Source organism: Lynx rufus, unplaced genomic scaffold, assembly GCF_022079265.1.
Source record: "Lynx rufus isolate CCGP_SWC_20201006 ecotype Redwood Valley unplaced genomic scaffold, mLynRuf1.p SCAF_3, whole genome shotgun sequence".
Lineage (NCBI taxonomy): Eukaryota > Metazoa > Chordata > Mammalia > Carnivora > Felidae > Lynx > Lynx rufus.
The window spans coordinates 92199840-92225593 of record NW_025814845.1 but is presented as its reverse complement, the minus strand read 5'-3'; the positions used below and the strand labels follow the sequence as shown (position 1 = coordinate 92225593).

The 25754-nt window shown below is 38.3% G+C and overlaps 1 protein-coding gene across 2 annotated transcripts in view; it reads right to left on the bottom strand.

The window, feature by feature from the left end:
* The window catches only part of ANK2 (ankyrin 2), a 243421-nt gene that overhangs the window by 155615 nt on the left and 62052 nt on the right, over positions 1 to 25754 (bottom strand). For both annotated transcript variants that reach the window (XM_047090905.1, XM_047090906.1), the window contains exons 3-4: positions 17383 to 17481; positions 15850 to 15948 (exon numbers count right to left, since the gene is read on the bottom strand). In XM_047090905.1, coding sequence (XP_046946861.1) covers positions 15850 to 15948; positions 17383 to 17481 — 198 coding nt within the window. The remainder of the gene's footprint in view (positions 1 to 15849; positions 15949 to 17382; positions 17482 to 25754) is intronic.

Genomic DNA, 25754 nt, shown 5'->3' with positions numbered 1-25754 from the left:
ACTTCTACTCAGGTCATAATCTCATGAGTTCATGAGTTCGTGAGTTCGAGCCCCACGTCAGGCCCTGTGCTGATGGCTTGAAGCCTGGAGCCTGCTTCACATTCTCTTTCTCCCTCTCTCTCTGCCCCTCCCCCATTTACACTCTGTCTCTCTGTCTCTCAAAAATAAAATAAAACATAAAAGAAAAGTTTTTTAATTAGAAAAAATAAAAGAAATACATTTTCTTTTCCAAGAGATAAGATTTCAAAATAATTTTTTCTGCGTGAATAGCAACCAAAATAAGGTATTCAGTGTTATTTTTGCATGCATAATGCTAACTTTCATTTAAGCTACTGATAGAAATGGCAAGTTTATCACTGGATTTAGTGCTTTCTCACTATATCACATAAAACTTTATAAGAATCTATAAGAACGCTTTTATGTTCCACATGTAATGATTCTAATGATAACAACTAAACTTAAATTTGCAGATGTAGTGCCCTCACTAATCTCTGCAGATGTAATGAAAAGGTCTCAATATCACAGATGAAACTTTAACATAAAGTTAATAAATATTTGAATAGTGAAATTGGGGGGGGAGATTAATTCCCTGATACATTTTAAGTAAATTTTCTAAACGTTGAAATTATTGAACAACATAAATTACTGGGTCCATATCTTTATAGGTCTTTATATATTACCTTTAGAAATCTGTATTGTAATTTGCTTGGCATACATAGCATTTGCTTTAAAAATGTGTACTGTTGAGCAACTTCATAAATGACCCAGTAGCTTAGAAGCGAAAGGAAATGTGTCATCTCCCAAAGCAAAACTATTGGCTGCTGTGTATTGGTCCATGATGTTAAGAAAAATTAAGTCAATAACAATCACTGGAGGATGCTTTTATTTTGCCCTAATAGAGTGAAATCCATAAACCTGAAATCATTATTTTTAATTAAGCCCTAGTACTCATTCAAATGGTTATTATTTTATTGGTTTGAAGTTGCTTAAATATATCAGGATCAAAGAGTTTTTACTCTCCATATTAAAATACTCAACATAAGCTACAACTCTTATTAGTTGTTTTGCATATTATACAAAAAAGGAGACATTTAACTAATGATGACTGAAAAGGTTTCTTAATTCTAACCCGCTGTCTTTGAGAAAATGCTGTGCCAAGTGTTTTTTTTAATTAAAAAAAAATTTTTAATGTTTATTTTTATTTTTGAGAGAAAAGGAGAAAAGAGCCAGAGCATGAGCAGGGGAGGGGCAGTGAGAGAGAGAGAGAGAGAGAGAGAGAGAGAGAGAGAGAGACAGAGCACAAGTGGGGCAGAAGCAGAGAAAGAGGGAGACACAGAATCTGAAGCAGGGTCCAGGCTCTGAGTTGCCAGCATAGAGCCTGATGTGGAGCTTGAACTTGTGAACCGCGAGATCGTGACCTGAGCCAAAGTCAGATGCTTAACCGACTGAGCCACCCAGGCGCCCCGATGCTGCTCCAAGTCTTTAAAAGCACATCTAACATCGAAACACTGAATGGTTCATTTGGACAAACTTTTCAAAAGCCACATTGATAACCCTGTCAAAAGGTGCAACTAGAGCTTTGTTAAAAAATACAGAAGGTAATCATACAGGATTTTTTTTTTAATTGCCTAATAACATGCATCTAGAAAGTCCAAATATCTAATGAAGTGAAATTATTGCTTCTTTCGGCAAGGTCAATCTTTTTTGCCATTTAATGATTGGAGTCCTTCGTATTCTAATTTAAAAATTAAAACATATAGTCAAGAGCATGCAGACACAAACACACTGACACACTCCATTAGGATTCAAACATTTTCAAAAAAAATGTTCAGAGTAAAAGTTTCCTTTTCTCTGCAAGATAGTCGCTGTAAGTTTTCTTAGTCACTCAAAAGTGGTCGGAATTATAATGCTATTGTTACCTCTTATTTAATATGAACAGTTTGGGATAACCAAAGTTTCATTCAGATGATACTATACATATTATGCCAATAGAAATTAAAACAAGACCAAGGGATATACACAGGTTCAGCAATGTCTGAGAAACAGAGTAGTTTAAGGGCAACAAAAGCCTTAGTATAGAACTCTGCCCTTACTAAGTGTGAGTTTGAGTGTGTGCTGATGGGCCCTTCTCTAAACTCTGTTAGAAGTTGCTGGAGAGTTAGAGCAGGCAATGTTCCCATGCAGTACTGAGACCAAGAAAGAAAATAGATCCATTAAAACAACCAGCCCCAAGTGGTATACCCAGTATTTAAAAGCTGCTTAACACAAGTTCGAATTCACAACTTGCCAAAGATATAATCTTAAAGAATGAATACTGTCAATGAAATGGTCGAAAAACTCATGAACCACATCAACCACTTAGTCACAAGCCCAGACTTAGTGTCCTTTGGAGCACTTTTTAAATAATTTTTATCTTGAAATAAAATCATATTCACAAAGAATTTAAGGTTATTTAAAACACTGTGTGTGTATATTTATATATATATATATATATATATATAAACACATATATAGATAAAACATATAGATATATAGATAAAAACATAAAAACATCTATAGATAACGTATAGATCCATAGTCAAGATAAGGCTATAAAAGCAGACCTAAACAACTTTGGCTGTAGAGATCTAGCAGAGATAAGCAAAACCCAGAGTGAGCTAGGTGCAGTAATTGAACTTTTGGATTTTGGCAGCCACAGAAATAAGGAAAATGTAATAGATGATGGGAAACGTCATACTTTTAAAAAACAGAAACTTGCTGATTGCCATCCACAATCCTGAAATTATACAAGGGACAGAGAAGACACAGAAGTTGGTTGTCTAAATGTGCCTGAGGCTGTTTCTTGGAACAGCTCTCTTAGGTACATATATGTTACAGGAAGAATTGTCATGGAAAGGAGAGAGAGTTCTTACCCAGGAGAATAAACTCTAATTAGAATCTGAGGCGGCAAGGTTGATTCATGCTACTCCTGAAAACTGTGACATATCCTTACTGAGACAGAGGCAGCCTTATTCCAGCCTACAGGGACCTACAGCACCACTTTCCTTTTAAGTGTTTGATCTGCTTTAAAAAATTGGGTGCAGAGCTTGATCTCAAAATAGAGAAGCTACAACTGGCACCCAAATAATTTTGAGGGAAGGGGTCACCCCTCAAAGCTCACCCATAAAATTATGTTAAGTATGCTCTATTCACTCTTCATCCTCCCACTAAAAAATTTTAAACAAAAATATATTTTGATAGTTCTGCCTGGATGTATTGGCTTCAAAATGTACCCAGAAACAACTAACTAGGCTGATCTGTCAGATGTGTTTTCTGGAGCATGCCTGCCCCAAATAATTGTCATGCCAACCCACACAATAATGATTATTATGCCCTCCAATGATGATATTTTAACAGATCTAACTGCAAAAAAGGATTACTCCTAGTTTGTGTTCATAAGGTATTGTCATTGCCCTTGAACACAATTCTTACCTCTCTTTTGTCTGTGGCAAGTGACTATTTACTAAATCATGTAAAGACACCACCGGATAGTTTATTTATTATTATTATTATTTTAATGTTTATTTATTTTTGAGGGGGGGGGCAGAGAGAGAGGAGACACAGAATCTGAAGCAGGCTGCAGGCTCTGAGCTGTCAGCACAGAGCCCAACATGGGGCCCGAACCCATGAGCCGCGAGATCATGACTTGAGCCAAAGTCAGAGGCTCAACTGACTGAGCCACCCAGGTGCCCCACGTACTTTAGACTGAAGTACCTTAAAAGGTCTAAAATTAGAACGTGGTCCATCAGTCGATAATGCTTTCTTTTCCCGCTGTTAAACACTACACTATTTAAGAAAGCTTATATTATCTGAGATTGCTGACAGCATCTGGTAGCTTGGCCTCAGACAGTTCCTAGCTATAAAATCAGAAGGTAACAAAAACATTAGTAAATCGTTTATGAGAATTTATACTGTTTTAAGAATTTTCTCAGTAAGTTGAAAGATTGTGACAAATATTAGCAATGAAATAGTTTTGCCCCAAATTCCCTGCTTCTCATGGAAGGTAATACAGTAAGAGGCTGGGACTTGAAATATCTTAAGAAAACATAGGGAGATCTGCCTGGTTTAACAGTTGAAGCAGAAAAAAAAATAAGGATTTTTCTATGTAAGCAATCCTTTACCTTCAACCTTCAAAATGTGTTTTTCGTGCATAAGAGATGAAGAACAGCTTGTTCCTTTATTAAATCATATTTAATTAAATTTGTTAAATAAATAGATTAAAACAGAAGTTATGTTAAAATAATAGGAAATTTAAAAAAACAGAAAATGGAAAAATTAATTATTAGATAAAGAAAACACACACAGAAAAGTGATGTTTTTAAATGTGGATGTTTTAACTACCCAAAGTTAATAAAGCAAGAGACTATTTTATTGCATCCCAGTGGGTAGATCAGTGCTTAGCATATGGTATGTGTTCAGTGAATATAGTTGTTTTTCTGTCTTGTTGTTTGTAGCAAGTGCTTTTTCTATTCATTCAGCTTCACGTTCTTTGTTCCAAACCTATGTCATACCAAGGACACGTTCCATATTGCTAATCACTGAAGATGAAATTTCTGTATAATCTTTTCTCTACCACTACCTCCAGAACATAATAATTTGTCAGCTCCAATGGATAATCAGACAAAACAACAGCTTAATTAATTAAAATCCCATTTAATTTAATTAGTGTTCCAAACCATTCATTACTTATTCACTAATTTGAGTAGATAAACCATTATCTCTAATAATTAAGATAAATGCTAACAGTTATATTACATTTATTAAGTGCCAGGTACTGTTCTAATACTTTACATGTATTAACCCATTTGATCTTTATCATTTACCCTGTGCAGCAAATAGTAGTATCCCTATTTTATAGACGGGGAAATGGAGTCACCAAGACTCCATTTAAGTAACAAGTCCAAGGTAACACAAATAAAAAGTGATAGGGTAGGGTTCCTGACCACTAGACTCTAGAATCTCTCATGAAGTCTCCATCTCTGCATGTAGTATTCCTGGATTAATTAAACACATTTTATTGCCTTTCTTTTCTTATTCCAGAGTGGGATTTGCCCAGCTCCTGTGTTTGTCTTTACTTAGTGATGTCTTTATCTTGCTCTCCTGAAAAGATGTGCCTTTGTTGTTTTGCATTTTAATGTCAAGGTGTTACTCAACTGCTTATGTTTCCTGCTCGTCATATCTTCAAGTCAATATGTCATTTAAAGTTAAAGTTTTAAAGGGTTACGATTTAAAGTACTATACCAGGTTATGTTCAGGCAGAGAGTTAATAAATGTCTTTTCATGACATTGTTGGTTCACATGTGTTTCAAATCTTAAAATTCCAAAATTTTAAAGGGCTGCTATTTGCAAATCCAAAAATATGTACTTTGAGTCAGCTGGGTGTCCATCTCTTGATTTTGGTTCAGGTCAGGATCTCACAGTCATGGGATTGAGCCCTGCGTCAGGCTCTGCGCTGCTTGGGATTCTCTGTCTCTTCCTCTCTCTCTGCTCCTCCCCCACCCATGCTCGTTTGCTTGATCTCTCTCTCTCAAAATAAATAAATAAATAAACATTTTAAATAAAATAAAATAAAATAAAATAAAATAAAATAAAATAAAATAAAATAAAATAAAAATAAAATACGAAAAGTACTTCCCAATGCTTTGAAAAGACCAGAATATATAAAGGCAGTCATGCAAACACACTCTAATGAAGCTTTAACCTGTGCTTCACAAATCCAATTTTAAATAGAATATGAAGTCCTGGGGCACCTGGGTGGCTCAGTCAGTTAAGCGTCCGACTTCGGTTCAGATCATGATCTCATGGTTCATGGGTTTGAGCCCCACATCAGGCTCTGTGCTGACAGCTCAGAGCCTGGAGCCTGCTTCTGATTCTGTGCCTCCCTCTCTCTCTGTCCCTCCCCTGCTCACGCTGTCTCTCTCTGTCTCTCAAAAATAAATAAATGTAAAAAAAAAATTTTTTTAAAGAATATGAAGTCCTAATCTACCATTTTTAGATGTGGAACTTACTACTTTGTTTTAGTATTAACTTTTAAGAGAATAATTCATTTTAACTTTTAGGCTGAAGAAAATCTTATCCAAAGACTATACAAGACAACTCTGTGATGTATGGGATAGAAAAATGCAGGCGGCAGAATTTTAATGAATTAGTTAATGTAAAAATATCTTCATTGATTTGCAGATTCTTTTGAGTTATCTAAATAATCATATTCTATAATACAACATTTTTTGTCTTTTCCTTTTCCATTCATATTCTTATTTTATTACATTGGCTAGGGCTTGAACACAATGTTGAACAGTATCACTAAGAAGAATCCTTTTCTTGCTACTGGCTTTCATTAGAATACCTTTAATAACTTATAATTCTAAATGGTTTTGCAGTGGTTTAGGTATATTTCCTCTGCAAGCAGCCTGATATTCCTTGCTGAGTAATTTTTTAAGCTATTAAAAATAAAATTTAATCTATTAATTTGCATACATATTAAATATATGATTGAAAATAATATTAAAATATTGGGTACAAAAATATCCTTAGTGGAGAGCTAAAATGACCCATAAAGTTACTACCACTAGTTCTGAAAAGTGGTAACTGCCCAAATAAAAGGTATAGAATGGAATTTTATTTTTAAAGAAAATAAACCCAGACCAACCAAGGTGATTGGATTTTTTTTAAAAAACAATTTAAAATTGTTTTTCCATATCTTCAACTTCTATGCTAGCTTCAATGATACCTTGCTCTAACTAAGGTATACTCATACTATATTTCAGACACTTCAAAAATCTTTTTTACTATTTTACCATAAATAAATGTAAACAACTCTTTTTTGGTTTATGTCATTCCACTTAGAATTTTCCACACTGGAATTACTCTCTGAAAGTGATTTTCAAGAATAATACTTGGTTAAAAACATATTTTGGTAGTTGTATTTCAGTTTCCATCACCCAGAATATCTAAGATGAGAACTCTCATATTTGATCCGTTAATCTAAAGCCGCACGTGTCTCTAGGTGATCAGTCTATATCCTAAATGTCCTGGCTACTGAATTACTTAAACTATTACATGACTACGATATCTGTGTTTAGGATAATGCAATTTCATGCATCTGAATTGACAGTGTTCCAAAGAGCATGTGGGGAAAAAAAAAAAAAAAAACAGTCACGGGAGCTGCAGCTTTCATTTTGAGTAGCAACTTAGTTAAAGAAAAAATTTTTTAACATTTTATTTATTTTTAAGAGACAGCTAGCAGGGCAGCAGCAGAAAGACAGGAAGGCACAGAATCAGAAGCAGGCTCCAGGCTTTGAGCTGTCAGCAGAGTCCGATGAGGGGCTCAAATCCATGGACGGTGAGATCATGACCTGAGCTGAAGTCGGACACAGATGACTGAGCCATCCAGGCACCCCTTTAGTAGCAACTTGTTAACATGTCAAGGAACTGACTTTGCTGCTGTCTCCACTGTGCTGAGAACAAGCAGTGGGGGCATGCAGAGAGGCCACTCTGACACAAATGAGCTATCACTGAATCTGTTATTAACAATGACGGCTAGGGGCGCCTGGATAGCTCAGTTGGTTGAGCATCTGACTTGGTTTTGGCTGCGGTCATGATCTCACGGTTTATGGGTTCGGGCCCCCTGGAGGGCTCCGTGTGTAGAGCCTGCTTGCGATTCTCTCTCTCTCCATCTCTGCCCCTCCCCACCTCTCAAAATAAATAAACTTAAAAAATATATATATGTGTATATATATGTGTGTGTGTATATATATATGTATATATATATATATATGTGTGTGTGTGTGTGTGTGTGTGTATCTATATATCTCAATGACAGCTAACAGTCACTGAGTTCTTATGCCAGGCATTGTTCTAAGTGCCGTACATGGATTAACTAATTCAATTCTCATATCCTCTATGAGGGAGGTACTATTATTATGATGCCCCTTTTATAGTTCTCCAAACTGCATCAAGGTGATCTTTAAAAATCCAAATCTTATCTTTTTCTACCTCCCACCTCTACCTCATACTGGGCTTAGGATAAGCATCTTAAAACAAAATCATTAACATGGCTCACAGAGTCCTGCAGGCTGTGGTCTTCTCTCTCAGCTTCATATGTACCACATTTCCCCTTCGTGTTTCAGCTCCTGGATTTCTTTTAGGCTCTCGCATGTCCTATTTCATTTTCCTACAGCACACTGCATCTCCTCTCACCCCTGATTATCACATCAATTCCTTTTTTTTAGAGAAAAGTTACTAGACGGTACTATGCTAAGTGAGATAAACCAGAGAGAGAAAGATAAATACTGCACGGTATCACTTACATGTGGAAACTTTTTTTTTTTAATTGAACTCATAGGAACAGAAAGTACAAAAATGGTCTTCAGGGGCTGAGGGGTGAGGGAAGTAGGGAGAGTGTGGTAAAAGCATACAAACCTTCAGTTATAAGATGAGTAAATTCTGAGCATCTAATATATAACATGATGACTATGTAGTTAATAACACTAGACTATACAATTGAAATTTGCTAAACGAGGAGAACTTAAATGTTCTCATTTTAAAAAGTAAGAAAGAGAGAGGGAGAAAGGAAAATAAACAAATATGTTAGGTCATGAACATGTTAATTAACCTGGAACCCTTTCACAAGGTATACTAATATCAAATCATCACATTGTACACTTTACGATCTTATTTGTCAGTTATACTTCACTGAAGCTGGAAAAAATAGATATAAAAAATAAAATTATCTATGAGTTAAAAAAAAGAAAGCAGTTCAGTCACTACTTCCTCTGGTCTCCCCCACTCCAACCCCATCTTTGTATCTCTAGCAAACATGAGGGGGCACAAATTGAATATCCAAACACGTGCTGAGGGAGGGAGGGAAAGATGGAGGGAGGGAATGACTACTTCCAATAATTTTCTATTGGCAAGTTTTACTTCATTTATTTAGTGTCATGTTTTCACATTTTTGTTTTGTTTTGTGATCTTTGTCTGGAAGGATCACTACTTTGAGGTCTTTCTAGCATCTTAGTTGCTGTGGAACGTGCACATTGTGCTATAAGATCTGAGGTAAGAAGCAAACCGCTCTGGTACAATTTTAACTATTTGCTGCCAGAAGTGCTTATCCTCCATTTTAACTCAGAAGGACAGAGAAGGACCCTCTGTATGAAATTTGAACTCTATTTCTACTAAGAGAAATGTAGAGCCATCTTAGCCATTTTGTTCTTCTCCCTACAAATCTCACCTTTCTACAATTTAGTTCCTTTAAAATACAGTAATAGTGGACACAGATAGTCTTCTGAAGTGATAAATATATGGCCATCTACTATAGATTTACATTCAATGACATTTATGTCTTACTTCATTCAAATTTCAGGACAAAATGGCAACCAGTATTCAGCCTTGCCACATCACCTGTCCCCAGATTAACGAAGATAAAGACAAATATAAATGTCTCAATTTTATTTCAAAAATAGCAAACTGCTTTATTTTATTGCAAATGAAAATATTATGTCTTTTCAGATGTGAGTGTGTATGAACAGACTAGTACTTTCAGTGTTGAAATTCTACTATAATATGAGAGAATTCCATTTTATACAAAATTTTAAAGATGGCAATTCTCATCATTTCTTTTAGAGAAATGATCCATATCAGAGAATGGAGAATTGGAAAAGCATACTTCCTTTGTTTAGCTCCGAATGCTGAGGAACGTAGATGCACTTCCACTTGTGTAATCATTCAATAAACTGATTTTCAGAGTCAAAAAGACAACGTAAGTGTCCCAAGTTCTTTCTCATCCCCAGTCAAATGCAAGTACATGTTCACCTTAACTTCAAATAAAGTGTTATAATAATTTTCTTAATTAAAACAACTAAGAACCTTATTAAGAAAGAGCTATATGTATATATTTTGGAGAAAAATGCTGAAAACATAACAATTTTTTTGGATCTGTGAGTCCGGATCCTATTTTATATACTGTGTGTGTGTGTGTGTGTGTGTGTGTGTGCGCGCGCATGTGTGTTTGTGCGTGTGACAGAACGGAATGTTCCATTATGAGTTTTTGTTTTAAGAGCCAGGGATGGCTCCATGGCCATATGGAAGCAATTCAGTGTAATGGGCATGCCGGCCAACTGTGTAGGCTTTCTTCCTCTTCACAGCCCAATTCAAATTATTTGTGACAATGAGTGAGGGCCAATGAAGTAAAAATTATTGGAAGCTACACCCAACAAAACATTTATCATTGCATAGAGTAGGCATATGCACCCCTAAAATTCTGGGGGTGTAACTAATGGTCATGTAATCTTGCAACTGGCATTAATGGCCACAGTCTGAGAATCTAAAAGCTAATAAAATAAAGTCTAATCATGTTTGTGTTACAAATAGGAAAGTCCTCCTTTGGAATGAAATTTCCAGAATTGAAAGAACAAAGAGTAGTGACCATAAAACAAGCAAAAGGATTCAAGAAAAACAGAAGTAAATTTTCGGCAAAATATGTTATGAAGAATACCAAATCAGAATTTCTTATTTGGACTCACTCACCACTAAAATAGGATGAAAAGAGAAAAAAAAAAACTGTTTCTGGAATCCTCACAATACTAAAACACAAGAAATTCAAGAAAAAGTAGAACAATGCAAAAATGAATAATAAAAATGAATCAGAAAGACATCACCAACTATACTTCAGAAAGTATATTTAAGTCTTCTGTGTGTTAAGAATTGTGTTTCATAAAAGAACACCCTAAGAGAATGAATGTCGGAGTGAAAATGTCCCAAATGTAGATAGGTGTCCCAGTGTACATGAATCCCTTTTCTTGGAAATGCCTCGCTTTTATGGAATGTTTTTAGTTATTCCCAGCATCTTTGCAACTAGACCCTGAGAGAATGGATGGCATTTGAGCCAGGGACCTGGCTCTTGTGGGAGGTAACTGAACTGACCTAGAAGAGGCAGATTGTAGAGAAAGCTTAAGGGAAACAGTGAACTATGTAGAGGACTATTGGAAGGGAGGTGTCATGACAAATGGCCCTGGGCTTGTGACTCAATCACTAATATGTTATGAGACCTTAGATTTCCTTGCTTGTGCCTCGAATTTCCTTATAACCAAATGAGCGTAATCACTGCTAGTTCACATCATTGTAAAGATAAAATGAGATTAAATAATACATAAAACTATACATTAAAATTAAGAGGCTGAGTGTAAGATACTACTATGGGGTTGTAATTTTGTGGCATCTGGACTCTCCTCCAACCCACACTTAGCTCCCTGGACACACACTTCCACCTACTCCTTAAACAGACTTGTGGGAATTTCTGGCTCATCCTTTCTTCCAATGAAGTCACATTTTCTTTTCTCTCTGTAACTATCAGGGAATTCAAACATCCCAGTCTCCATTGTATAAGGTAAAAGTCAGAAAGCTACAGTTGACCACAAGTTTTACTGTGCCCATGTTCCACAATTTCACTTAGCTCCTACTGTATAGAGATATTACCTATACCAGAATCCACTGTGCTCTTGTTTGTTTTGTTTTTTTTTTTTTTTCATTGTAGCCAAATAGGCATCACACAAACCGGCTTGCTTTGTAAAAACAAAAAACAAATAGATATTTTTAAAGTAACTTTATTTTATTATGAGGGTCATTTGGATTTTAATAACTTTACATGAGAAAATAAAATTAAGATTGCAAGGAAAAACACTCTTGTGTGAGGAACAAAAAGTCACATGTTATTGTGGAGAAAATTAAAGAAGGGAAATTTTGCAGGCCAGATTTTCTTGGCAGCAACAGCAAAATCTCATCGTGTTTTGAACATTTTTGCAGAGCTCTAGCATTTATAGTTCACAAAAAATACTACAGGAGAAGTTTTCACCTTAAACCTTTTGCATGGATGCTGCTGCAGGAAAATCTGCTGACTTAGACCTTCATAGGGTCTGGGACAGAAGAAAAAAGAATTTTAGGAATTGTTTCCTGGGTCTGTAGCGAAGGTCTAACTGTTATGAGAGTTCTAAGAAGCAGTTTTGCCTGGGGATGAAGATTATGAGTAAGTAAATGAATCATCTTTATCTCAGTTTGTCATCGATGATGACAGAGTAAATGAAGATCAAAAGAGAAAATATACACAATGCATCAGAGATAGCTCCTGGCAGTCAATATTATTTTTTGTACTATTATTAACATCTATTGTTAAGAATGATTGGAATATGCAACGGAGCTAATTCTTATACAGGAAGAATATATGTGCGTATGTTTAGCCTCCAATCATATATGTGCAAGGTATTACACCAAATCCTAAAACTGCAGAGGAACGTGAGAAAAAAATGATCTGCTCCCAAGAAATGTACCACCTTGCAGAAACTGTAGATATACATAACAAAAAATAAACCTGAGATAGGCAAATATTAATGGGCAAAAGTGTTATAAGAATTTAAAGGAGCTCATCACTCTGAGAGTATTTTTTTATTTTTTTTCAAAATTTCGTGTACAACATATAATTGGAACAATGGTTTAAAAGTCATATCTTTGAATCTAATAGCTGTACAGGTTATAAAAGTGATCAATAAATGCCAGTACAAATATCCAGAAAGCATTCCAGCATTACTTTGTAGGACTGGGTAGAAGATGTTCATGTGCCGAGTAAAGACTGTCAGAAAGTGCCCAGGTTTTCAGAAAGTAAGCAACCATCCTCAAGGCAAATAGCATTCCTCCAATCACTCTAACCTGACTTTTGGCCCCATTATTCCACCAACACAGCTTGCACTGAGACCTTGATGAGATCTCCGTGCCACCGAATCCAGGAGAGCAAAGAACCAAGCCAGAGAGCTACAAGGTCTGAACAATATTTAAAATCATATCGAGATTTTAGATGGACAACTGTCTCAGTAGAGACCACACTGCTACCACTGCTGAGCACAGAAACTTAAACATCAGTGGATTGTTATTATACTGATCACATAGTTCCATTTAAAATTCTTAAATTGCTTCTGCTGGTGTTCTGGAATTCTTCATGAATTAAGGACACTACCAAAATTGGCACTGTGTCGTGTCAGGGTAAGCTTCACATGGATCTTACAGTTTATGTAGAGAGTGCAGTAAAATCCACAGGTGTATACCTCTCCATGACCTATGAGCTCCGTAAATGTTTACTGAACATTTATTCCTTGGGGCTTTTCTTAATTCGACAATAACCTTAGTGGTCCATTTCCAAAAAATTCAAAAGTTTGTCAAAAGCAAAGTATTATGCAGCTATCAACATTCCTAAAGTAACAGACTATTCTGCATTTGTCTTGCATTATGTTCATAGAAAGATATGGGAGAAGGTATAATTTGAGCACAAAATTCAGAATTTATGTTGCACATTTCGTATTCCTATGCCCCTTTTCTGGTTCTCAAAAGGAAGGGACTATCTAACTACCATGAGCATGGTCCTACCCACCCATCTAGGTCCCTTGTCATGGAAAAAATCTGTATCTTAATCAAGACAAGACTAATGAGAATCACGTATGAAGGACTCATATCCTCTCCCAATGGCCCTTAAAACCATGCCTTTAGGATTTGTTCACACATAGGAACAAAAAAAAATCAAATAGTTTTATATAAATTCCTGTATTTTAATCTTAATCATTAAATTACAAAATATTTTAAGTAATAGTAATTTTTGTCTTTGGTAATGATGGCCACCTAAATTCAACATAGTAAATAATCTCATAGGGCTTATCAAATCACTTAGGCATCTAGAAAAGCATCCTAAATTTTAATTATTAATTTTTTTCACTCCAAAACTTTCTTATAATATAAAATCAGTTTGAAGCTAGTTGTCAGGATTCCCTACAATATGAATCCTAAATTGAGCTAATTAAATACAATACAAATAAAGATTACTTTAATGATAATATAAATCTTTCTATAAGATCTGTTATAATCTGGCATGATTATGACTATAAAGAATGGGCTCATTGACTCTTGAAAGCAAATTACCGATTAAGTGGTTCTGGCTTATTCTTGAAAACCTCCAAAGCATATAAATTTCCAGTAATCACAGTGTAATAACTGATACAACTTTTGACAAGCACTTATCTTGCAGTATTTGCTACCTGTCAACTTTTATGAAATCACAACGTTCAACGAGTCATTTTGAGCACAGTAACCAAGCTCTTTTTATAGATACTAACAGCACTAACAGTTGGCATGTGAACTTCCCATTAAAAACCTCCTATGGGCAATTGAACTTGACCAGGTTTTCATTTCCATGCTTCTTAAGTATACAAACTACTGATTTATGCACATAATTAAACCTGTACTTAGTGAATCTCTATAGCAGTGTTCTTAAACCCAGTTTTCTCTTATATTCTCCAAAGCAGTGGGTTTCATAGTGTTCCTGAACTGGAAAACCTCAGCATTATGTGAGACATGTAAATTCTCAGGTCCCACTCCAGAAATGAATCTGAAACTCTGGGGTTGGGCCCAGAAGCACATGTTTCAACAAGCCCTGTGGGTGATTATGATGCCAGCTAAGGTCTGGAAACTTTGATCTGGAGCAAAAAGATGTTCTCTTGCTATAAATAAAAGATTTTAATCCCTTAGTTTAGAGCAGTAGATTTTGTCAAGTCCTGTGTCTCTAAGCCCAAGATGCCATTATACTTTATACGCTATATGGGAATTCTTTACAGATGGTATCGATTTAAAAAAATTTTTCATGTCATGAAGATGTTATAATATGGAATATTCTCAATAAATGTTAAAATAGAGATGTGTATTGGACTTTCAAAAGAAAAATTGTGCTTTAAAAGAAAAATGCGGTTATTTAAAACAGTATGATATGATAGAGGTGAAAATAAATAACGTCTTGCCTGTCATAATTTCAACAGAGTCTTCCCTCTAATCAAAGTCCAAGAAAAAAGGGCTGATTCTAACTTTTGCCCTGTAGTGCTATTTATACCACTGGAGACATGTCAACATAACGAATGAATGAACAAAATAGGTAGAGATATTCCTACACAAGGCCCCTCAGAAGCAAGCCGGTGAGATTATCCCAAAGAATAGATAGACAGGAACTGGTTTATTTTGCTAATAGTCCCCGTGGCATGGCCTGTGGTATGCTAGAGAGGCTAAAAACTTTAAAAGAGAGAGAGAAGAAATGGACTTCAAAGGATACACCCCTCAATTTCTACATAGATTCATAATAGATACCAAAAGGGAAGCTTTGGGCAAAGCAACATTTCTTCACGCAGAAAATGGGCATCAAGTTTATGATGTATTTTGATTACTCTTTTAATTTAAAAAAATACTTCATTTTAAGAACACGCATTTTCTAGCCTACATAATTGTTATTACATGCATTGTAAGGCTGTGGGTCACGAATTTTCTTGTTTCCTTCAGGAGTTTTGTAAAGTCCGCATTTGGGGTGTGAGGTAATTAGTGTGATTCCCACTTCATAGCAGATCTCCTACTGGAATGCTAATCTTTTGAGAATTTTTAAAATTTCAGGAGAGAAACTACTTTTATAGCACAACATAGAACTTGCATGAATTATTCATATTTCACAGATGTCACTGTCATTCTGGGAAAAAACACTTTATATGCTTTTTTAATGCACTTAAAGAGAATGACAGACTGTGTAGTTGTCAAATTTTCAGTTATATTAAGATAAGGGGGATCATAATACATCAAAAAAATATCATAGCATGAGTTCATAAAATAATGTGGCTGAAATAAATAACGGAAATATTTATAGCAAATTTAACTATCCAACAGCTGGCTCAACCCATTAAATCAATTTCACAAAGCTGTTCTAATTTAAATTCATTCACACCAGAGAAAATCTGAATGCAGTACCTGAGACTGTGCATTAATATTGGCTCCTTCCTTAACAAGAACTTTGACAACTTCTGCTTGTCCAGCCAAAGATGCAATGTGAAGAGCAGTGTTCCCCTTCTGTTTCGGAGAAACAAAATAGAAAATATTAGAGGTTTCCAAATTTTGTAGACATCGAATGTACAGGCATTTTCAATTTTGCTGATTGATAACTTCAAGTGGTTAAAGTTTGTCATTCTAATCCAGATAGTAGCCCACCTTGGAAGGGGATAAATTGTCTACCATCAAAACACTGAGCCTCCTGTATAGTGCTTTCCTTTTCCATCCTTCACAATTCTCGTGAGGTGTCGGGCCAGTCTATATTTTGACAATCATGTGTGCATGAGGTGTTAGAAATCCAGGTTAACTGGCCATATTCCTAATTTATTCCACCACTCTTTTTGTCCAACCCTGATCAGACTAAAGCCCCAGCTGGTCGCCTGAGGGCCTACAGCCTAGACTCTCTGCATCTCTCATAACCATATTATCACACTCCAGCTCTGGGCAACAGGCTTGATTCTGACTAACTACTGTTTTTCTCCAAATTAAAATTTCACCTTCTAAAGACAAAGATTTGTCACCAGTGATGATATTTAAAAATATATATATCCGTTGTTTCTGGGGTGCCTGGATGGCTAGGTCAGTTGAGCATCCGACTCTTGATTTCAGCTCAGGTCATGATCCCAAGGTCGTGGGATTCATCCCCCACATCAGGCTCCTAGCTGAACGTGGAGTCTGATTAAGATTCTTCCTCTCCCTCTTTTCTTCTCCCCCACTCTCTCTCTCCCTCAAATAAAATAAAATACTTAAATCTGTTGTTTCTGAAATGACTCCCCAACGACAAAGTTAAAAAATATTTTAGTAAAAGGACTATCAATAAAAAAAATAGATTCTAGTATACCAAACATCTTGTACAGTTCTTTAAAAATGAGTCCAATAGCTTTACAAACACACATTATAGTGATAAAATCTAATTTTCCCCAGTAATTCAATCCATGATCCAAAATCTCTTTTCCATTACAGTATAAGAGATTCCGAATATTCTCTTACCAAGTTAAATGAATACATTAAAAGATATAACAACTTCATTAAAGCATGAAAATTACCTGTCCATTTCCACTGAGAAGTTTACTACATCAATATACTTTTGAAAAAATGAATTAGCCTTAGGAAAATAGGTGCTTATAACATGATTATATTAATATAACATGATTAATATAACATGATTATATTAATATAACATGATTATATTAATCTAGCGTCTACATGAATCAAAGAAAAAAAGACAGAACATTTGAAACAAAGTATGCAGAATTCTCCAGTCTCATGTTTGATAAGTCTCTAAAAGAATCAACTCAAACTCTGCAAAGTTTAGTGGAAAGAGTTCCAATTTCAGTTCTTCATGGTCAAGAACCTTGGTGTTCCAGCAAACGTCTGCAATGTATAACCAGACAAAATAACTTTAAATCATTTCCTCTTGTCCAAGGAAGTAAATTCTACTAGCATGAACATTACCTTAGTGGCAGAATCCACAGAGGACCCTCTTCCCAGCAGCTCCTGAACCAGGCCCACATGGCCCTCCTTGGCAGCCAAATGGAGAGCGTTGAGTCCATTCTGAAAAGAGAAGCAAACAGTCCTCAGAAATTGAGTAATAGTTGTGGGTAGTATCTGATTTTTATGCAAGTATTTAACCCAGAGACTAGACAGACTCTGGTTTCTTCATTGTACTTTTTCTTTTTGCATTAGTTTGAAGCTACTAAGTTCAGAGAGACTAATTTCCAGTGTTTTTGATTTAGAGAGGGAAAGTAGTAAATATTCATTAGAGCCGTGGATTTGCCAACTTTATCGCAACAACTTTTGACTAAGAAATATCTACATACTTTTCTAATGAGAGAAAAAAAAGAACAACTGTATCATTTATTGCACCAGTCACAAATAAAATTCTTTCCAGTTTCTAGAACATTGAGAGAGTTTAAATAAATCTTACTTTTTAACAAATGGGAAGGAAATCTTTTTTTTCATAAAAAGTGATTCAAAAGCCATAGGACAATTTCTAAGCTAACAAAACTTTGCAATAACAACACTGTACTTAAAAGACACTTAGCACTATGTCACTAATTTGTCTGTAAGTTTTTTTTCCCAAGAATTTAAAATTTATTTTATAACTTCTGATAGAGATGAGGGAGCATAAGACAAGCTGAGGGCAAAGTACAGGCTAATAGCACTCCCTTCCACCCTCTCACCCCCAGGTGGGATATGTGTGATATTCCCCAGACACTCCAGGCTGCCTAAGAACAAAAGAAGGAAAAGAAAGCAAATGGTTGACTGATACAGATCACAGTCATGCAGAACAGGAGTCTTCTTCAGTTTACAGATAACTTAGTAAACTTCAAGAAAAAGATAATCTTATCCATAACCTAATCTCCAGAAACCTATAGACTCCGTTTCTGGAGCCCTAATATCACCCTCATCAAGATGTAAGAGGGTTTAAGTGCTTGTCATGGTGATATGGGAAACAAAGGCAAATTAAAACTTAAATTTCCTTAGTACCTACGGCCCATTGACATGTCCTTGAGACAGGCAGAGTGACCTTCCTCAAGGAGCTTGGCTGCCTTGATAGTGACACTTGCTAGGGGCAAAAGGGAATCTTAGCTTAACATTATCCTGACCCCCCCCCCCCCCAGGATCCTGTGAGTCTCCTTAAACACATAAAAATTCCTTTGCAAACCTCCTTTAGCTTTAACCCCCAAGTGTATGTTGGCATATGAGGTTTTACTAAACAGTAATAAATGATATTTTCCTAACAGCTAGCCCCTCAAGGTCTTGGAAACCTTGCTTCCAAAATTCCTTAGAGATTTACACTGTCCCTAACCCCCTCCTAACCCGAAGGTATATAATCAGTCACTCTTCACAACCACAGTGCAGCTCTTTCTGCCCACAGGTCCAGTCCCCGTGGTTTAATAAAATCACCTTTTTGCACCAAAGATGTCTTCAAGAATTCTTTCTTGGCCATAAGCTCCAAACTCCACTGTCACCCCCAAACCCCATCATTAGTGCTATAATATCTGACTCACATCTAAATTCCTAAAAAATTACCCACCATAACATTGAAAAAACTCATTGATAATTTTACCAAATATGGTATCTACATACATTATACTGACCTCCCCCAGAAATGACTTACAGTCAATCAGGAATTTTCTGATCAGTGCCCATGAGGTAATCTGTCACATGGGCCCTCTCCATTCCCCAAAGGAAGATGAGGTAATCTGCATGATAAAAACCCCTGTTCTCCCCCTAAAGGAAAGTGACCTTGCCTAGAACTTTTTTTTTTTTTTTTTGGCTAATAACTTTCTTGCCCAACCCTCCTTCCTATAAAACCTTTCATTTTTTTTTTTTTTTTTATTTTTTTTTTAAATTTTTTTTTCAACGTGTATTTATTTTTGGGACAGAGAGAGACAGAGCATGAACGGGGGAGGGGCAGAGAGAGAGGGAGACACAGAATCGGAAACAGGCTCCAGGCCCTGAGCCATCAGCCCAGAGCCCGACGTGGGGCTCGAACTCACGGACCGCGAGATCGTGACCCGGCTGAAGTCGGACGCTTAACCGACTGCGCCACCCAGGCGCCCCTAAAACCTTTCATTTTATACCGCTCCTTGGAGCTCCCCTCTACTTGTTAGATAGGATGCTGCCTGATCCACTCGTTGTTTAATAAAGTTAATTGTATTTTCAAATTTACTCTGTTGAATATTGTTTTTTTAACACATATAAGGAGAACCAAATACATCTACAAAATGCTCTATGGCAAATTTCCTGTTACTGGTCAATGCTTATATTAATGATTCTCTTATGGGAAGCCTTCAAGCTTTTATACCTGTTTCAAAAATAAGATAATATTTATTTTTCTTCTTTGCAAAACATGGTCCTGGTTTTTCAACAACATTTAACTCTGAGCAGCTGATATAGTTGACCATCAATACACGCATGTCATGGTTTCTATATATTTACTGGCATAAAATAATAAGAATTAAAGTACTTTCAAAATACGTTATTCCTAGAAAATTTAACGAATTAATCAACAATATAACAAAAGCTTGATAAAGACACTTTTATGACTCCCGTGTCCTACCAGCATGCAAAAAATGATAACTATATTAACTAACACAAATGATTCAACCAAAATTATTTTCCACTCCCTTTACCAGACCAAAGTTGTTTTCTGAGTTATTCAACACCCAGTCCCTTTGGTAACGGGAAGTGGAAGTACTTAATTTTAATAGATGTAAAAACCACTTCACAAATAGTAAACTCATTCTGACACAATGAAGGACAAGCAGTATGATCTTCGGGTAGGAGTTTTTAAGGAGATAATTAACCTGATATTTTAGAGCCTGTAACTTTTCTGATAATCTTTTATTCTATATATACTTCAGCATGACATTTGATTAGTTGGCCTAAGTTGTTTACTGGAAGAAATCTTTTACTCTGTAAGATAAGCCATTACATAAATGTTTTTTAAGTTGGATCTGTTACTTCAGTAAGTAAGAATCAAATCTGCTGATCACTGGGAGTTGTTAGATGGCCTAGCCAACTAATATTTAAAATGAAAATTTAAATATTAAATATTTACATGTTAAGATGCTTATTATAAGAAGTTGCCTTTCCTTTTTCTCAGTTTTTGTCTCTGCCTCCATCTGAAGTTTCCACCTGAGAGGTTTGAAAGGGCCTCTGAGACATCTAATCCAGTGATTTGCCTAACACTCTGTCTGCCCCAGGTCTGATAAATAGTACCTACTTGATAAATATTGTTGAATGAATGAATGAATCTAAAGAGAGCATAGAGGGAATATTTTGGTAAAGTCTACATTTATAAACAATCAAACCTATGTAATATATTTGAATGGAAAAGACTGAGTAGTCCCTAAAGTTTATAAGCTTTCCATATATCAGGATTTTTATCCAAGTGGGACTAGAGATTATTGGTTTGGAGATATATTTTCCAAGTGCTTAAGGCCTACCCATAGAACAACTGGACTTATTCTGCACTGGAATTGTTATCGTCACCAGCTAGACCCTAAGACCTGACCTTCACTGCCCACTTGCTTGTACTCATCAATCTTTTTACCACATTCTTCTTTAAGTTCTTCTTTCCAGTTTATCTCTTAACTCAGGCAACTAGAAACTGAAACCACTCCTTGAGCCATGGGACTACCCTGATGAGACCTCTAGCCACCAGACCACCCAGACCAGTTTGAGTGTAACTCCCCACTTGTGCCTGCATAGACAGGCCTCAGAGTGACTTCTAGAATGATAAACAACTGACTTTACCTCATTATAATGTGGTAGAGCCCCTCCATAAGGAATGTGGTTAGAACCTCAAGAGGAGAGAAGACAACCTGCCTATGTGCTCAAGGGCGACATTCCTCACGACTCTGGAACATAGACCGCCCATGCAGACTGCATGTTACCATATATGGGAGACAAAGGAGCAAAACTTGTACAAAAGGCACCCACCCCCACCACTGCGCTTGGGGTTCAGCCTTTTGGATCCTAGCCTGATGATCCAGTGCTGGCACAAATAAAGCTGCTTCCTGGAAAGAAAAGCCTTGGTGTCCCCACTCCGTGTGTGACTCACTGCTACATTACGTGGGGGCTTGCCCAGGAGGCAGACACAGCGTTTCACCTCCCTTGTCACCGGGGCTTGGGGCACCAGGAGAGGTGACCTTGCCTGGCACCAGTGGACCGCTTGATCCATAGGAGACTAGCCCCTCCTGTCATGCCGGGGTAAGGGCCCCGGATACACAAAGGAACCCAGCGAGGCCCAGGAACCAGCTCAGGGAGCACAGCCCATCAGACTGGTAAGAACCTGGATTCATTTTGGTATACCTGCCCCTAAGAGATAGAAGGAGAGCCTGATCACTTCCCAGAGCTGCCTGAATATTTCCATAAGGAACAAAACCAACTCTAAGATGCTGGGCACAGTCACTATGTGACTGTGTATGAATGAGAAACAGCAGAAAGTTTCCAACCTGACCAATGGGCCAAAGCGAGTATTGAGTCCCCATCCACAGTTCCTTGGTGACCTCATACAGCTTAGGGTGGTGTCAGACTTCCTGGGGAGTCTGATCTGGGTCAGAGCTTGATACTGAACCCATCAAGGCTAAGAGAGGTGCCTGAAATATCTCCGAGAGGAGAGCAGCCGAAAGTGGACAAAGTTGGTGTGGATCCTCTCCAAATTTGTCCCTCCCTTCCCCCTAGCCCTCTCTTGTGCATGAAAGTTGCCAGTTAGGGGGATGAAATGGGTAGAAAGAAGAGAAAACTGACTCCCCTAGAATGTATGTTGAGGAATTTCAAAAAGGATATTCAGGAAATTATGGTGTGAAATTAACTCCCAGAAAGCTCTGGACATTCTGTGAAATTGATTGGCCATCGTTTGGGGTGGGCTGGCCCTCTAAGGGCTCACTTGAGAAGGAACTAATTGGCCGAGTGTTCAGAGTCATTGTGCAGGATCCAGGCCACCCGGACTAATTTCCTTACATTGACTGTTGGCAAGACCTAGTCCTATACCGGCCGCCTTGACTAAAAGTGTGTATTGAAGAGAGCTGTAAAGTTATGATGGCTTGTGGCTTCCTCCAAATGCCAACCCAAAACTGAAAAGCCCATACTGTTGGGAGGGCCCGAAGGGTCCCTACTGCCATGTGCCCCACTGCCATCTGTGCCTCCAGCCATCCCAGCTGCAGAAACCCCAACAGAGCCTGCCCCTAGTCCTGAGGCCTCATTCCCCACCTCTAGCACCACCGGCCTCTCCAGATGTGGCCAGCTCTCCCAGATCACCAGTCCTAACCCCATACACCCTCCCTGGAAGGCGATAAGAATATCAGGCCAAGGGTGACAGTCCCTCCCTGAAACAACACCGGGGAGCCCTACAGATGTCACTGAGGGAAAACTAGGGGATCCATCTATTATGATCAGGAAGGCCAGATCTGAGGAGGCCAGCATGTTTTTGTGCACCAACTCTTTACCACTACAGACCTCCTAAATTGGAAATACCATACTCCCTCCTATACGGAGAAGCCCCAGACTATGATTGAACTAATGCAGTCCATAATTGAAACCCAAAAACCTGCCTGGATGGATTGCCACCAACTCCTCCTGACCCTCTTCGCCATGGAGGAACGTTGCCAAATTACCCAGGCAGCCCTAAAATGGTTAGAGGAGAATGCCCCACTGGGTCACTAGACACTCAGGTGTATGCTCGGGCCCACTTCCGTGGGGAGGACCCCAAATGGGACCCAAATGACTCAAGTGTAGACAGAGGTCTCACAAGGACTGAATGGTATCAAGAAGCCCTTCTAAATGGCATGAAGAAAGTGGGGGGTGAAAGGCCATAAATATGAGCAAAACATCTGAAGTACTCCATGGACCCGAGGAGAGCCCAAGCCAGTTCTACGAAGACTATGTGAGGGCTTTCGTCTCAACACCCCTTTTGATCTAGAGGCGCCCATTAACCAGCAGATGGTCAACGTGTCATTCGTAGGTCAGGGGACTTTGGCACAGAAGGCAGAGCTCATTGCGCTAACCTGCCTGGAGGCAGGGATACGTGTTAGTATATACACAGACTCTAAGTATGCCTTCACCACGGGGATTTATATAAAGAGAAGGGTCTAACAAACTCAGGAGGAAAGCCATAAAGTATGGTAAGGAAATCCTTGAACTCTTAGATACTGTGTGGGCCCCTAAACGAGTGGCTATCATGCATTTTTGGGGACATCAAAGGGGAGACACCTCGGCTGCATAGGGAAACGGTAAGACCAAGAGGCAAAGCTTGTGGCTTCCAAAGGATCAGCAGAATCAGCAGCTTCAACCGCAGCACTGTTCCCTAGTCCACTGGCAGAATGGGACCCTAATTACTCACAACTTGAAAGTACCTGGTACTGACTGAAAATGGAAGCTAACTCCCAGGTGGATGGTGGAAATTTGAAGACGGCCAAGTAGCAATCCCTGAGGCCCTGGCTCCAGCTTTTGTCAAGCCATTCCATCAGGAAATCCATATTGGCTGGACAGATCTAGAGACTACATGGAGCCAACATTTCTATATCCCTTGACTCTTCAGCATAGCCCAAGCAGTATGTGAGCAATGTGAAACGTGTGCCCGGAATAACCCACATCAAGGACCCAAGGCCACCTCTGGGGTGCAGAGTGTCAGGGGAGCCCCATTTGAAAATATGATGGTGGATTTCACTGAGCTTCCCCAGGTACAAGCCTATAAATATCTGTTGGTCTTTGTGTGCACTTTCTCAGGCTGGGTGGAAGGCTTCCCTACTCACACAGAAAAGGCACATGAAGTGGCCCGACTTCTAAAAGAAATCATTCCTTGATTTGGGATCCCTATCACTATAGGATCAGACAATGGGTCAGCGTTCGTGGCTGAGGTGGTGCAGCTGGTGGCTAAAGGGTTAAAAATCACCTGGAAGTTACACATGGCATACCGACCTCAGAGCTCTTGGGAAGGTGGAACAAATGAACAGAACCCTGAAGCTGCAATTAAGTAAACTAAGTCAAGAAACCCACCTACACTGGGACCAGGTGTTGCCAATCACCCTGTTAAGAATCAGATGTAGTCCCACTAAGCAGACAGGGTTCTCCCCTTATGAAATCCTTTATGGGTGCCCTCCCCCCATTATCAAGGGCATAAGGGGGGATCTAAACGAGATAGGCAATCTAACCCTAAGGCAACAGATGCAAGCCCTTGGCTCTACCCTAACCACCTTACACCACTGGGTTAGGAAGTGATTACCTGTGAGTCTGACCAGACAGGCTCACCCCTTTAAACCAGGAGATAGGGTATGGGTGAAGGAGTGGAATGTCCAACCCCTATATCCCCTCTGGAGGGGCCCATTTACTGTCATCTTGTCCACCCCTAGTTCAGTAAAGGTAGCCGAAGTGGGTCCCTGGATTCATCACAGCAGAGTGAAGCTGGCATCTCGAAACTTGGAGTGCATTCCTGAGCCATCAGTGCTGTGCAAGCTGACCACACGGAAGAAGCAATCTGTGACTTCAGAGGCTCCAGGAGACTGCAGCCCTGCTTTAGTCAGTCCGGAAGCTGACTAATCTACGCACGGCAGAAGCTTGAAGAATCAACGATCCGATGGAACAAATAGACTGTCCTTATTTTCTATATTTGTTTCCTTACTGTGATGCACTGTCCCCCTTGTTTCTTGCTGTTATTGTGATTCTTGCTCTACTTTTCACCATAGGATTGGCAGAGGCTGGCTGAAAGTGTGGTGAGAGGTTTCTGTTAGCACTCACCTTCCCTTTGTGGATAGGATGCTTCATTGGTATCGGTTGCTTCTAATCTGGACCCCTTCTGTAGCAATTCCTGAGGCACTGGCTCCAGCTTTTGTCAAGCGGTTCCATCAGGAAATCCATATTGGCTGAACAGATCTAAAGACTACATTGAGCCAAGATTTATACATCCCTTGACTCTGAAGCATAGCCTAGATTCCTCATCATGTGACCCACGTATTTGTATAACCAGGTCAGGCCAGGGAGTCACTTGGACTTTACTATACCATACCTGTTTCTCATGCCAAGGAAAAGTCCTGCAGACACAATAAGACCACCTATTCTATCTGCCAATGGGAGAGTCAATACACTTGCTTTGACCCACAACACTCCCCCAGTGAAGATTGGTTAGAAGTCCAATCCTACCAAGAGGTGGGGCAAGGAGCTTGGTCAGCTGGACACAAATTACTAACCCAAAAGGACCAGTGTCAATGCTGTTTGACATACGTGCAGTTATAGGTATTGGCCCAGAGGCATCTGTCATATGAAAAAAAGCAGGCACTTGTCATAGAGGGCCCAAGGACTCATGATATACCATACAG